At 47.1% G+C, this 12,865-nt stretch overlaps 1 protein-coding gene across 1 annotated transcript in view; it reads left to right on the top strand.

Annotated features, from left to right (window-relative positions):
* TECTA (tectorin alpha) overlaps nucleotides 1-12,865 on the top strand; it is a 70,380-nt gene that overhangs the window by 40,583 nt on the left and 16,932 nt on the right. Inside the window, exons 12-13 of the mRNA XM_049620884.1 lie at nucleotides 6,991-7,190; nucleotides 11,520-11,903. Of these exons, the coding sequence (XP_049476841.1) occupies nucleotides 6,991-7,190; nucleotides 11,520-11,903 (584 nt within the window). The remainder of the gene's footprint in view (nucleotides 1-6,990; nucleotides 7,191-11,519; nucleotides 11,904-12,865) is intronic.

Genomic DNA, 12,865 nt, shown 5'->3' with positions numbered 1-12,865 from the left:
CTGTTTTTGGAGGAGGCTAATGTCAGGGACTCTCACCTTAAATTACGGGTCTCGATTTCCTCCATGGGAAGGAAAAGGAATTGAGTTAGTAAGCCCTTTCCTTATCCATGAGGAAGAAAGTACCCTCCCCCCGCCCCCCACCTGTGACCCCATGTCTATCAAGCTTGAACCCATAGGGCTAAAAATGTGCAGGATGTAGGATGGGGAAATGGTTTCGAAAAGGTAGACTCTTTAGGATATAAAGACCATTTCTTCTTGTTCTTCTCCCTCTCTACCAGCAACCCTTTCCTCTCCCCTCCTCAAAGTTCTGCATAGACTTTGATTGCCTCCTTCATATATAATAATGGGGAGCTCTATCCAAGGCACTCAGAGCAGAGTCTGTCCTGCTTCACCCCTGTCCTTGGGCCCCATCCCTGCCCAGACCAGTTGCCTGCCAGCAGGGCTTAGGCTGGATACATTATGGCCAACCCTCATTAAGAGGGTTTGACTTTCCCCTACCTTGGCACTTCAGGACAGGGGCAAAGATCCGAAAGACAGCTTCTGTTAAGATGGATGGTGGTAGCGACTAGGGAAAAGAAATGCTAAAATAAGAGAAAAAAATCATGCTTTAAAGGAGGTATGTGGGTGGGGATGGGGGGGCGGGCACAGTTGGAGGCAGCTGAGTTTTCCATTTTGAATTTCAGAAGCAGAGAAAAGCTGCAGGAGACAGAGTCTTAACTCAGCCATTCAATCTGAGATTGGTGAACACAGAGAGCCTGTCGTGAATAGGGTTGTTAGTAACCATATCTGACTTGATGTTAACCTCTGAGCAGTGAGGGCAGGGTTCACAGTCCCCTGTCCCCCACCCCCAAGAATTAATCCAATTCAACACCCGCATGTTGAGATATGAGAACTCGTGTTTTCGGGGGGAAAAGGGTTAAACCGGAATTGTCTGTTAAACTTACCCCTTGTTGGTGACAAGGTAGAATGCTGTTGTTTTTCAATGATTTTGGCTATCCCTATCAATGGGATAATTTATTACTCAATTACCACATCTGTAAATGAAGTGGAAAACTTCACGCAAGTTGAACAAATAGGTTTAGAGGGGGGAGAGGGAGGTCAGTTGTCTTAATTACTAACCCCTCCTTAACATTCACTCAGCTGAGTCCATCATTCCTTCAGCCCCTTAATGGGAGACTTAAATTAGCTGTGTAGTTGGTGAGTCTACAGTAAGCAGGAGGAGAAGAAAATTATATGCATAACAGTGACTTGTCTCTGACTGGGTGCCAGGCACTATTCTAGGTGCCATATGAGTCCTCACTCATATTCTCCTCCCAGCAACCCTGTAAAGCAGGTGCTATTAATAGTCCCATTTTCTGGAGGAGGAAAGTGAAGCTCAGAGAAACGCAGGAACTTTCCCAAGGAAAGTGGCTGCAGGCAGTGGTCTTTCCTCTGGGCAGTGCCGCCCCTCCAACCCTGGGCAGGCCAGGGGCCCCAGGGACTGGAGCCCCCCCTGGTGCTGCAGCAGGTGTACAGGAGGACCTCTGTACAGGATCAGGTCTGCGGGGGCCACTGAGAATTAAGTGTGATGATGTCTTGTGATCCGTGTGCCACCCCCTGCTTGACACCTGGTGAACGCTCAGTCAAGCTGAGTGTCATTTTCATTTTCCCTTTTATTCAGAGTCCTGGGTCCAAAGTCTGGTAATGAAGGGTTCTCTCCCACATTTTTCTGCAGATCCAATAAATTCTTGTTGAATTTATTCAACTGCTATTCAATTAATAGCAGAAGCTGTCACCGATGTACCAGGCACTGAACTAGGAGCTTTGTAAATTACGCCTCGTTTTATCTTAACAACTAGTTGATGAGGGAATGCTATCTGCATTTTTACAGAGGAGGAAACAGAGGTTTAGAGAGCGTAGGTAACCTGCCCAGGTGACCCTGCTAGTTAGTGCCAGAACCGGGGCTCAAACCAGTCAGTCCAATCCCCCCGCCCTTGTCCACTGTATTCTACTACATTGCTTTTACGGGGGATCCATATATCCTGCCCACCTGGGACACAAAGGCTAAATAAATCAGTGCCCTGCCCACAACAAGAGTCACGTTCACGACCACAGTAGAAATCCAGGGGCAGAGACATCATCCCCCACAGCTCTCGGTACGTCGTTTGGGTGGAGACGATCCACATGAGGAACTTTTAAAGGTTGCTTTCAAGAATCAAATGTTTTATTAACCACCTACCCTGATCTCAGCACTGTTTTGGACCTCATGGAAGACTCAGAAGGACAAAATAGTTCAGAGTCTAGTCGGGAAAATAGGATCAGCATCCTTGGAACAACAGTAGGCTAAATCAGTAGTGGATCTTCTCGGATATTAAAATGTATTGTAGAGCTTCGGTAACAAAACCAAGTTAACACTGGCGCATGAACAGCCAGATCAACCAGTGGGAAGATGAGAAAATCCAGAAATAGGCTCAAACTCTAAAGAGAAATTAACATTCAGTAAAACTGGCATTTCAAATTACTGGGCGGGGGGGGGGGGGGGGGGGGGGAATGTATTTATTCTTCAATAGACAGGAAAAGGACAAAGGACAAAATAGAAGAGGGGAAATAGCGAAAGCCTCCTTTCACTCCTCACTCCAAAATAAGATCCAGACAGAACCAAGATCAAACATAAAAACGTAAGTTATAAACGTACTCGGAGAAGACAAAGGCGTTTTCGTTTTTGTTTTTGTTAATCTTGCAGTAGAGAGGGCCTTCCTCAGCAAAACACTCAAAGCCGTAAGAAAAACCTCGTAGATTTGACAACTTAAAAATTTTAAATTTCTCTATGGCAAAGAGCATAATCAAATACAGGTCCAAAAAGAAAAAAAGAAAAAGAAGAAGAAGAAGCAATTTAAAAGACAAACGGTAAACATTTTGTAACACATGACAGACAAAAGTCTATTTTTAATTTTTTTTTTCAGATTTTATTTTTGATTGTGTTCATTGCCTTAGACTTTAAGGGCATTACGTATGTAGGCATAGTGACCTCAGGATATGTTACAACCTCTTGTCTCCCTCTTGGTTTTTAGCTATTTATTTCATTTTCATTTCATTTTTTTCTTTTTTTAAATTTATATCCAAATTAGTTAGCATATAGTGCAACAGTGATTTCAGGAGTAGATTCCTTACTGCCCTTAACGCATTTAGCCCATCTCCCCTCCCACAACCCCTCTGGTAACCCTCAGTTTGTTCTCCATATTTATGAGCCTCTTCTGTTTTGTCCCCCTCCCTGTTTTTATATTATTTTTGTTTCCCTTTCCTTATGTTCATCTGTTTTGTCTCGTAAAGTCCTCATATGAGTGAAGTCATAGGATTTTTGTCTTTCTCTGACTAATTTCACTTCGCATAATACCCTCCAGTTCCATCCACGTAGTTGCAAATGGCAAGATTTCATTCTTTTGGATTGCCGAGTAATACTTCATTGTGTATATATCCCACATCTTCTTTATCCATTCATCCATCGATGGACATTTGGGCTCTTTCCATACTTTGGCTGTTGTTGATAGTGCTGCTATAAACATGGGGGTGCACGTGTCCCTTCGAAACAGCACACCTGTATCCCGTGAAGAAATGCCTAGTAGTGCAATTGCTGGGTCATAGGGTAGTTCAATTTTTAGTTTTTTGAGGAACCTCATACTGTTTTCCAGAGTGGCTGCACCAGCTTGCATGCCCATATTTTTAATTTTTAAAAAGCTTTTACAATTTAATAAGAAAAAAAAGTTCAACAACACAAAATGTGCAGAAGACACGAAAAGGCAGTTCACAGAAGAAGACATACGAAAGGATTATAAGCAAACGTAAAGATAATCAGCCTCATAAAGAATGCAAACTAAGTAAGGGCATAGTCATTTTTTTTCAAGTTTTTACTGCTGTAGAATACACAGAACATAAAATTTACTATGCTAACCATCTTTAAGCATACAGTTCAATGGCATTAAGTACTCACATTGTATTCACATTACTGTGAAACCACCACCACCATCCCTCTCCAGAACTCTTTTTATCTCGCAAAACTGAACCTTTATACCCATGAAACACTAACTCTCCAGTTCCCCACCCACCCCAGCCCCTGGCAACCAACTGTTCTGTTTTCTGTCACTATGAACTTGAAGACCTTGGATAGCTCCTGTAAGTGGAATCATACAGCATCTGCCTTCTTGTGGGCGGCTTCTTTCCCTTAGCATAATGTCCTCAGGACTCATTCATGTTGTGGTATACTGCAGAGTTTCCTTCCTTTTCAAGGGTGAATAATATCCCATTGCGTGCATACACCACATTTTGCTTATCCATTAATCCAACCAGGGACTCTGGGATTACTGGCGTGTTTTAGCTATTGTGAAAAATGCCGCTGTGAACATACGTGTATAAAGAGCTCTTGGAGAATCTTCTTTCAAAATTTGTGAGCATGTGTCTAGAAGTGGCATTGCTGGGTCATATGATAATTCTTTTTGTTTCCCACGGCATATTGTTTCCCACGTCAGCTGTACCATTTTACATTCCCGCCAAATTGCACGTGTTATCTTTTCACATCTTTGCCAACAATGGGTTTTCTGGGGTTTTTAAAATAGTAGTCATCCCTAATGGGTGTGAGATGGCAGGTATACCTTTCACTGTAGTTTTAGTATTTATTTCCCTGGTGATTAGTGATGTTGAGCGTATATTGGCCATTCATATGTCATCGTCTTTGGAAAAATGTCTATTCAAGCCCTTCGTCCATTTTTGAATTGGGTTTTTGTTGTTGTTGTGTTGAGTTTTAAGAGTTCTCCACATATTCCGGTCAGTAATTCCATTTATACATGGGATGGAAATATGTATATATCATATTTATATATGACATTTAACCTTTGGTATTTCCAAGGATCAGAAGGCTTGGTGCTAAACAATCAGTGAGGTTGTGAGAAAATAAACCCCCTCGTATAGCCTCGGTAGCAGAGCAAATCGGCACAGGCTCTTTAGAGGGCAATTCGAATGCATCTATCAAAAATTTAAATGTACATACCCTTTGACCCAGTAATTCCGCTTCCAGGAATTTACTGTACAGATTCATTTACTCAGGAGGTCAAAGATAAATGTCCAAGGATGTTCACTGCAGCATCATCATAAACGGAAAATACACACCATGTAGCAGGGCAAAACCAATAATTCAAGGGTAATGGAAGGAAAGTCGCCATGAAAAAGCAATGAGCAGGAAAATATGGATACTATGCTCCCATTCGTGTGAAGACAGTGGAGATGGAATACACGCATGCACGTGCGTGCACACACACACACGCACACACGTGTGTTTGTACATGCTTAGAAGATTTCTGGAAGATTCAGCTGCAATTTGTTACCAGAGGTTGCTTTTCTGTTGCACTTTTACATGTATGGCTTGCATTGTCTACCACATGTAGGTACTATCTTTTAAATTTAATGTTTTTATTTAAAAAATTTTTTTTAATATTTATTTTTGAGAGAGACAGAGCATGAGCAGGGGGGGGGGGTGGGCAGAGAGAGAGAAGGAGACACAGAATCTGAAGCAGGCTGCAGGCTCCGAGGCATCAGCACAGAGCCTGATGCGGGGCTTGAACCCACGAGCTGTGAGATCAAGACCTGAGCCGAAGTCGGACACTTAACCAACTGAGCCACCCAGGCGCCCCTAAATTTAATGTTTTTAAAACCACAGTAGATAGTGGTTTTGGACACATGAAGTATACATCTGTTAAAATCCATAGAACCGTGCACCAAAAAGTCTATTTTTACCATTTGATAATTTAAAATTGTTTTTTGTTTTTTGTTTTTTTTTTTTGAGAGAGAGGGAGAAAGAAGGGCAGAGAGAGAAAGAAAGAATCTTAAGCAGACTCCATGCTCAGCATGGAGCCCAGCGCGGGCCTCAATCCCACAATCCTGGGATCATGACGTGGGCCGAAATCCAGAGTCGGATGCTCAACCGACTGAGCCACCCAGGTGCCCCTTTACCGTCAGACAATTTAAAAAACAAAATGTGCCCTAAATATATACTGTATATGGTATAGAGAAGAAGTTCTGACATAATAGTCCTTGTGCTTTTCATATGCATTGATTAAAACAATAGCCTCTACAAAACTTTTAAGCGAACCTATCTTGATTGATCCGCTAACATCGAACACGTCCGTGCTCAGCACTGTTCCAGGCACACAGACCCACATAATTGCTCCCACCCAGCCATGAAGTAGGTGCTGTAAGTACCTGCATTTTACAGGTAAGGAGCTGGGGCCCAGAGAGGCTATGTGACTGGCTCCGGTCTCCTACGGCTGGCTCCGGAGTCCCACTGGTCACCAGGACCCTGACTGTCTTCCATAAGAGCAGCCACATGCATTTGAAAATGGTAGAACATAGTTGACACACCCACGCATGTGCACACACTTGCCTCCTCAGAAATCCGGGGGGGGGGGGGGGTCCGGGGAGGGCCGCCGTTTACGCACTCCAGGCTTAGAAAAGATTCTGTGGAAGTTCTGGGGTGCAGGCGGGTTGCCATTGGCTTTACCAGTAAGAGGGGGCTCCACGGAGGGCTGGAAGAGTGGGGGGTTGGGGTAGGCCAAGAGGATGAGGAGGGCACGAATACGGCAGCCCAACAGGAGCGAGGTCTAAAAGCAGGCATGAGTGCCAGGTGCCCCGGGGGGCCAGCAGGGGTGCCTGACTGAAGTCGAGGTGCACGATGGGAGGCGGGGTTAAGGTGGCAGGGTTACAGCGGCCCTCAAGAAGCCAGGCCGAGCAGGGGACAAAGATGTGAGGAAACCCCAGTAACCTCACCTGCCCTGCGGTCCATGACGGAAGGAAGCCGCGAGGAGTCAGAGGGGGGCTTTCCAGAAGCAGAGGGGGGTTCGCGGCAGGGCTCCCTCCGGGCCAGGCCTCCGCCTCCCGGAGGGCCTAAACGGCGGGCCGGAAGGAAACTTCCCGGAGCACCGTCCCAGTGGGCGTGCGAGGCCTGACGCGCGTCTTCCGTTCCAGCCGTCACCTGCCCCCCCAACAGCCATTACGAGAGCTGCGTGAGCGTCTGCCAGCCGCGCTGCGCCGCCATCCGCCTCAAGAGCGACTGCAACCACTACTGCGTGGAGGGCTGCCAGTGCGACGCCGGCTACGTCCTCAACGGCAAGAGCTGCATCCTGCCCCACAGCTGCGGCTGCTACGCGGACGGCAAGTACTACGAGGTAGGCGGCCCCGCCCTGCGCGGGCCTGGGGCCCCGGGCCCCGCTGTCAGGCCGCCCTGCGACGCCCGGTTGCCCAGCGTCCCCACTTCCCCACTTCATTACGAGGAGGGGGAGGCGGGGCAGGGCAGAGGGGTCGAGGAGGGGTCAGGCGAGGCTCCCGCCGGCTGAGAACCTGATGAGGAAACGCCCATCTGGACCTCACCCCCCTTCCGGCCTCCGTCCTTGGCATCGGCAAGGCCTCCCGCGCTGCTCACCCACGCCCTTCGCTAGCCTGGGCGTCTCTCTCCCCACCTTGCCTGTCGTGAGGCTCTTCTGATTGCCTCTCCTGTAAATCTCGGTTTGAGAGCTTCTGACGCGCCTATGGTTTGGAAATACGGTGGCTATGAATCTGACATTTGTAGCTGTCTTGGCTGAGGACATTTTTAACTGGAAAATATGGCGCTGGAGGCCAAGAGGAACGGCCTTCCTTCTCCGGGCTCTTGAAGCTCCATGAAAGCGCCTGAAGGCTACCATCTCCTCGTGTGCCACTCGTCACTCGGTGCCCTCTCCGGAGAGTTCTGTCTGGACTGCTTAATGCTCTGCCCCCCACATGCTGCCCTCTGCGCCCCTCTCCGTGGGGGCTTCCGCATAGAGCCGATGAAGATGCCCTTTGTAGAGGCCGCTCAGTAAAACATTATACGATAGATCACTGAATCGCTTTCTTTTTGTGCTTTCCAATGCTTCTTTATGTGCCACGATACAAAGCTAGAAAAGGCCCTTCCTGGGGAAGGTATTTGGTCTGTGGTTCCGCCTCAAGCCCAGTCTCTGTAAACGACACAAACATCTTGTATTGGTGAGTTGACAGGGAACAAGTGCAAGTGTCGAGTATCTGCTATTTGGAGATCATTGTTCTGGAGGTGCTGCTGGGGGTGAGAAAGCATGTTCCCTGCCTTACGGATCTTACGAGTCTTTTAAGGAGAGAAAAACATGCGCTTTAAAAAAAAAGAGGCTCTTGGGTGGCTCAGTCATTGAAGCATCTGACTTGATTTCAGGTCAGGTCATGAAGGGTCGTGGGATCAAGCCCTTCGTCAGGCTCCACACGGAGCGTGGAACCTGCTTAAGATTCCCTCTCCCCCCGGGGTGCCTGGGTGGCTCAGTCGGTTAAGCATCCGACTTCAGCTCAGGTCACGATCTCACAGTCCGTGAGTTCGAGCCCCGCGTCGGGCGCTGGGCCGATGGCTCAGAGCCTGGAGCCTGCTTCCGCTTTTGTGTCTCCCTCTCTCTCTGCCCCTCCCCCGTTCATGCTCTGTCTCTCTCTGTCTCAAAAATAAATAAACGTTAAAAAAAAATTAAAAAAAAAAAAGATTCTCTCTCCCCCCTCTGCTACTCTCCCCCACGTGCTCTGTCTCTCTCTCTTTCTAAGAATAAAATACATTTATTTAGGGGCACCTGGGTGGCTCAGTCGGTTAAGCATCTGACTTCAGCTCAGGTCACGATCTCATAATCCATGAGTTGGAGCCCGCTTCGGATTCTGTGTCTCCCTCTCTCTCTGACCCTCCCCCGCTCGCGCTCTGTCTCTCAAAAATAAATAAACGTTAAAAAAAATAATTAAAAAAGAAAAAGAACACGAAAACAGTTACAGAATAACTATCAACAAGTGAAAAATAATACCCTACAGAACTAATCAATTTTAAATGAAAAAGAATCGCAGCATTAGAAAAAAATCTAATTGAAATGTCTGGACTGGAAATAAATTAGGCAAAAAACAAAGAAAGCCTCCCTTTTTGTAAAAATGCAGTGGCTTGTTCGAGAACAACCAAGCTGATTTTATTTTGAGAGTCAATAAAAGAGAATGAATGCGGAAGTTACTTCAGTTCCGCGTTGGGTGGGAAGTCTGCTTCGCTGTTCTAGTCGGAAGACAGAAGTGGAGTAGAGGATTAGAACGAATCCAAGAAGACTTCTCGGGGGAGGTGGGTTTAGAAACACCAATTATTTGAGAGGAAAAGGCAGAACACATGAGACGAAAGTAACAGAACATTCATTTTCCTGACAGTCTCAGAGGAGCGATAACCAGGCTCAAAGGTGAAAAAGCACCCTTACAGTCTCTGCTCCCGGATCCAGAGACTTACTGAAATGTTTCCATCCACCAGGGGCATCAGGTGCTCCTCAGCAGGGATCCCGAGGGTCTGTGGCACTATGGAACGGGACCTGGGTTTGAGCCTCGCCGAGCCACCCCTGAGAAACTGCGTCATTTCCCTGAGCGTCAGGAGCCCTGTCTATGAAACGTGGCTAATAACACCAGCTCACTAGCTTGTTGTATAAACCATCTACACCACACGCCTCGCCTAGTGTCTGGCACCTAGTAGTTCAGTAATTGGTAGCTGCTGTTGTTTTTGTTGTTTTTATTCCCTCAAGTAGCATTTTGTAAATAAAAAAATCCAGGCGTGTTAATGAAATGATGCATATAAAAGCCCTTGGAACTCTCAGGAAAGGCAGGTACGGCTCTCAGCAGCTATTAGTACCATAAACATTATTATCTGATTTTCATCAGACAGTCAGTGGGTTTTGACAACTGCTTATATCTGGGAAGCAGCAAACTCACCGAACAAATAACCCACATCTACTTGCCACGATTCAGACAAGCTCGGGGGCTTGTGTATACAACAAATTTCTTTGGAAATAAAGGGATAACACATCTAGCCATTAGCATGTAGAGTAATCACCCAGCTGTCATTGCCAGGTCTAATTAAGGTAAAGAAAGCCACGAGGGGCCCAGTGACTTCACGGTGAAGCTAGTTTCGTGATCAAGTTCTCCTGTGGGATGAGTTATTTACCCTTTATCATATCCACAGATGCCAGGTTATTTTTCTCTTTCCACCCATGTAACGTCTGACTTCTTATCAGAGAGAGGCCAGACCATCCACTCAATTATTCTGCAAATCTGATAAGAGGAATGAAGCCAATTTGCAAGGCTGCTGGCACCCAGAATATTTTACAGGTCTGGGAGGAGGAAAGAGTTGGTTCCGGGAACGACTTCACTTTGAGAATGAAAGAATCGGCAATGGCATCTTGAAGTGCACTGCACTGAGGAAGCTTGTCCTGCAAGATCTTGTTCTCCGTTTGCCTTTGAATCAGAGTCATATCTGCATGGGACAGCCGGGATTTTGATAAGTCTATAGATAAAGCGGAAAGCGGTGACCAGAGAGGAGCAGAGGCCTTCTTGTGCCATTAAAACAGCGTTTCCGGAAAGCACTGTTCTGTTCTGGTAAATTGAATCGGTGCTTCCATCTGGATGACACAGTCTGCTTGTTGAGACTACGCCCCACCTGGACAATCATGACCAAATTTCCAACCGAACTCCTTGGAGTTCTCAATCTAGAACAAGTGCATGTTCAAGAGCACAGGCTCCGAGTGGAATTGTGTCTACAGATTATTGCTTGTTTGGGGAAAAATAGGAAAGAATAGCCACCACCATTGAGGATGTACTTTGTTAGAGGTATTTGCTATAACTATATAATTTCTCACCTTCTCGAAAGAGAATGAGTGACTCTTTTCCAGGAATAACAGCGGCTACTATTTATTAACATTGCCTACTCTATGCCAGGAAACGTGCTTTACACGTCTTATTTAATTTAATCTTCACAGCTGCCCTGCAAGACTTTATTATCTCCAATTTAAAGCTGAGCAAAGGGACCCTCTGGGAGGTTGGTAATGCTCCTCAGGGTGGCCCCTGTAGGGTGGCAGGGCTGGGATGGAAACCAGACACCTCTGTTCTCTACATCTCTCACTTCGGGGCACGTAGGAATGGAGGTAGTTGCAAACAGAAGTAATTTAGAAGTAGGTAGTATCAGGAAAAAGTTTGGAGCGGTGACTTCAGCGAAATATTGAAATGATTCATCCTAGGAATTGGTTATAACTTTCTTTTAACCTATTTAAGATATGAAAGGCTGGTTTTATCATCCTTGAGCAAATTTTTAAATTTCATCCTCAAAGTGGAGCCGGTACTCGCCGGGATAATTGTCTACCAAATATCCTTCCTATTCACCTACTTGCTTTAACAGCTGCACACTCCCAGGTTGGCTGTGATTAACACTACAATCCAGCAGTAAAGATTCCCGAGTTCTTGATCGAAACTAATAAAGACCCGATTGCCTATTGTCTGGCATCTGAGTTCCATGGAACTGATGTCGTATTTGCACGGCAACAGCCCGCCGCCTGCTCCCTCCTGGGAATGCCAGCCCCGTTAGAGGTAGGCTAGCCCCGCCCGGAAAAAGGGTCCGGACGGAGAGGCCTTGGGGTCCCCAGCCCTGCCCGCGGCCGGGATTAATGCCCGCGGCTCCTCTCTTCCAGCCCAAGCAGCTGTTCTGGAACAGCGACTGCACGCGGCGCTGCCGCTGCTTCCGGCGCAACCTGATCCAGTGCGACCCGCGCCAGTGCAAGTCGGACGAGGAGTGCGCCCTGCGCAACGGCGTGCGCGGCTGCTTCAGCACCAAGACGTCCTACTGCCTGGCGGCCGGAGGCGGCGTCTTCCGCACCTTCGACGGCGCCTTCCTGCGCTTCCCCGCCAACTGCGCCTTCGTGCTCTCCACCATCTGCCAGAAGCTGCCCGACATCTCCTTCCAGCTCATCATCAACTTCGACAAGTGGTCGGCGCCCAACCTCACCATCATCTCGCCCGTCTACTTCTACATCAACGAAGAGCAGATTCTCATCAACGACCGGAACACTGTCAAGGTGACGAGCCTGACGTTGGTTCTTGAGAAACGTGCCCCGGAACAAGGCCGTGGCTAAGGGACCTGCCGGTTTTCCCAGATAACCAAGTTTGGAGATCATGGGTTGTTGCCCCCTAGGTGCCATACACAGATGGCCAGATTTTAAGGAATGAAAGTAGAAAGATTCTGCAGGCACTAAGAACGGGCCTGGTTTAGCCCTTTGCTCACCATTCCGAGGGCCTCGAAGAAAATGGACAAGGTCTCAGGGCAGTAATGACAGCGTGGGTGCTAATAGAGGCTCAGGTGACAAAATGGTAGATAAGTCTGCTCTTACTCTGGATTAATTTCCCAAAAAAGCATCTCGTTTGTTTTCAAGAGCCTTTAAAAGCGTTCTTGGCTCTGATCAACTGTACCAAGACAAGCTCTTTCAACTCTGCTATCCTTTCTATAAGACTGGAGAAGGCGAGCATTTTCCTGTAAAAATACCTGTCGCACTAGAAACCTGATGGAGCATCCCCCTCTATCAGCGGGCTCCATGATGACAAAGCAAAGTGAAAGAAAACGGGAGGCTGGGTATGGTGGGTTTCTCTTAGCCTGGCTGGCCGGTTTCGAGTGAATCTTAGGCTTGCATATAAACAAAGCACCCACCCCCATAACTGATAGGGCTCCTGGGCTTGGATTGCTCCTGCCCCTTCCATTTCAGAAATAATCTACTCTGATGAACGATTGACAGCGACCCCCAGTCTCTCAGCTAAACCAGGCTGGTTACCAGCAGGCAGACCTGAAAGATGGAACCAGTCCCCAGTGCTGTGATTCCAGCTAGAGAGGGGCAGGTGGAAAGCCAGGACGTGCACATTACCATTTTTCAGAATCGAGTGTTGTTGTATGTATGCTGCTTTCTGCCGTTGGCTCTGGTAATCGTGCATTGAGTGTATCTTTATTTGAAGAGTCATCAAATAGCTTGGTGTCCAGCATTAGGCAAAA

This window comes from Panthera uncia, chromosome D1 (assembly GCF_023721935.1).
Source record: "Panthera uncia isolate 11264 chromosome D1, Puncia_PCG_1.0, whole genome shotgun sequence".
NCBI classification, from domain to species: domain Eukaryota; kingdom Metazoa; phylum Chordata; class Mammalia; order Carnivora; family Felidae; genus Panthera; species Panthera uncia.
This window is presented reverse-complemented; position numbering and strand designations above follow the sequence as displayed.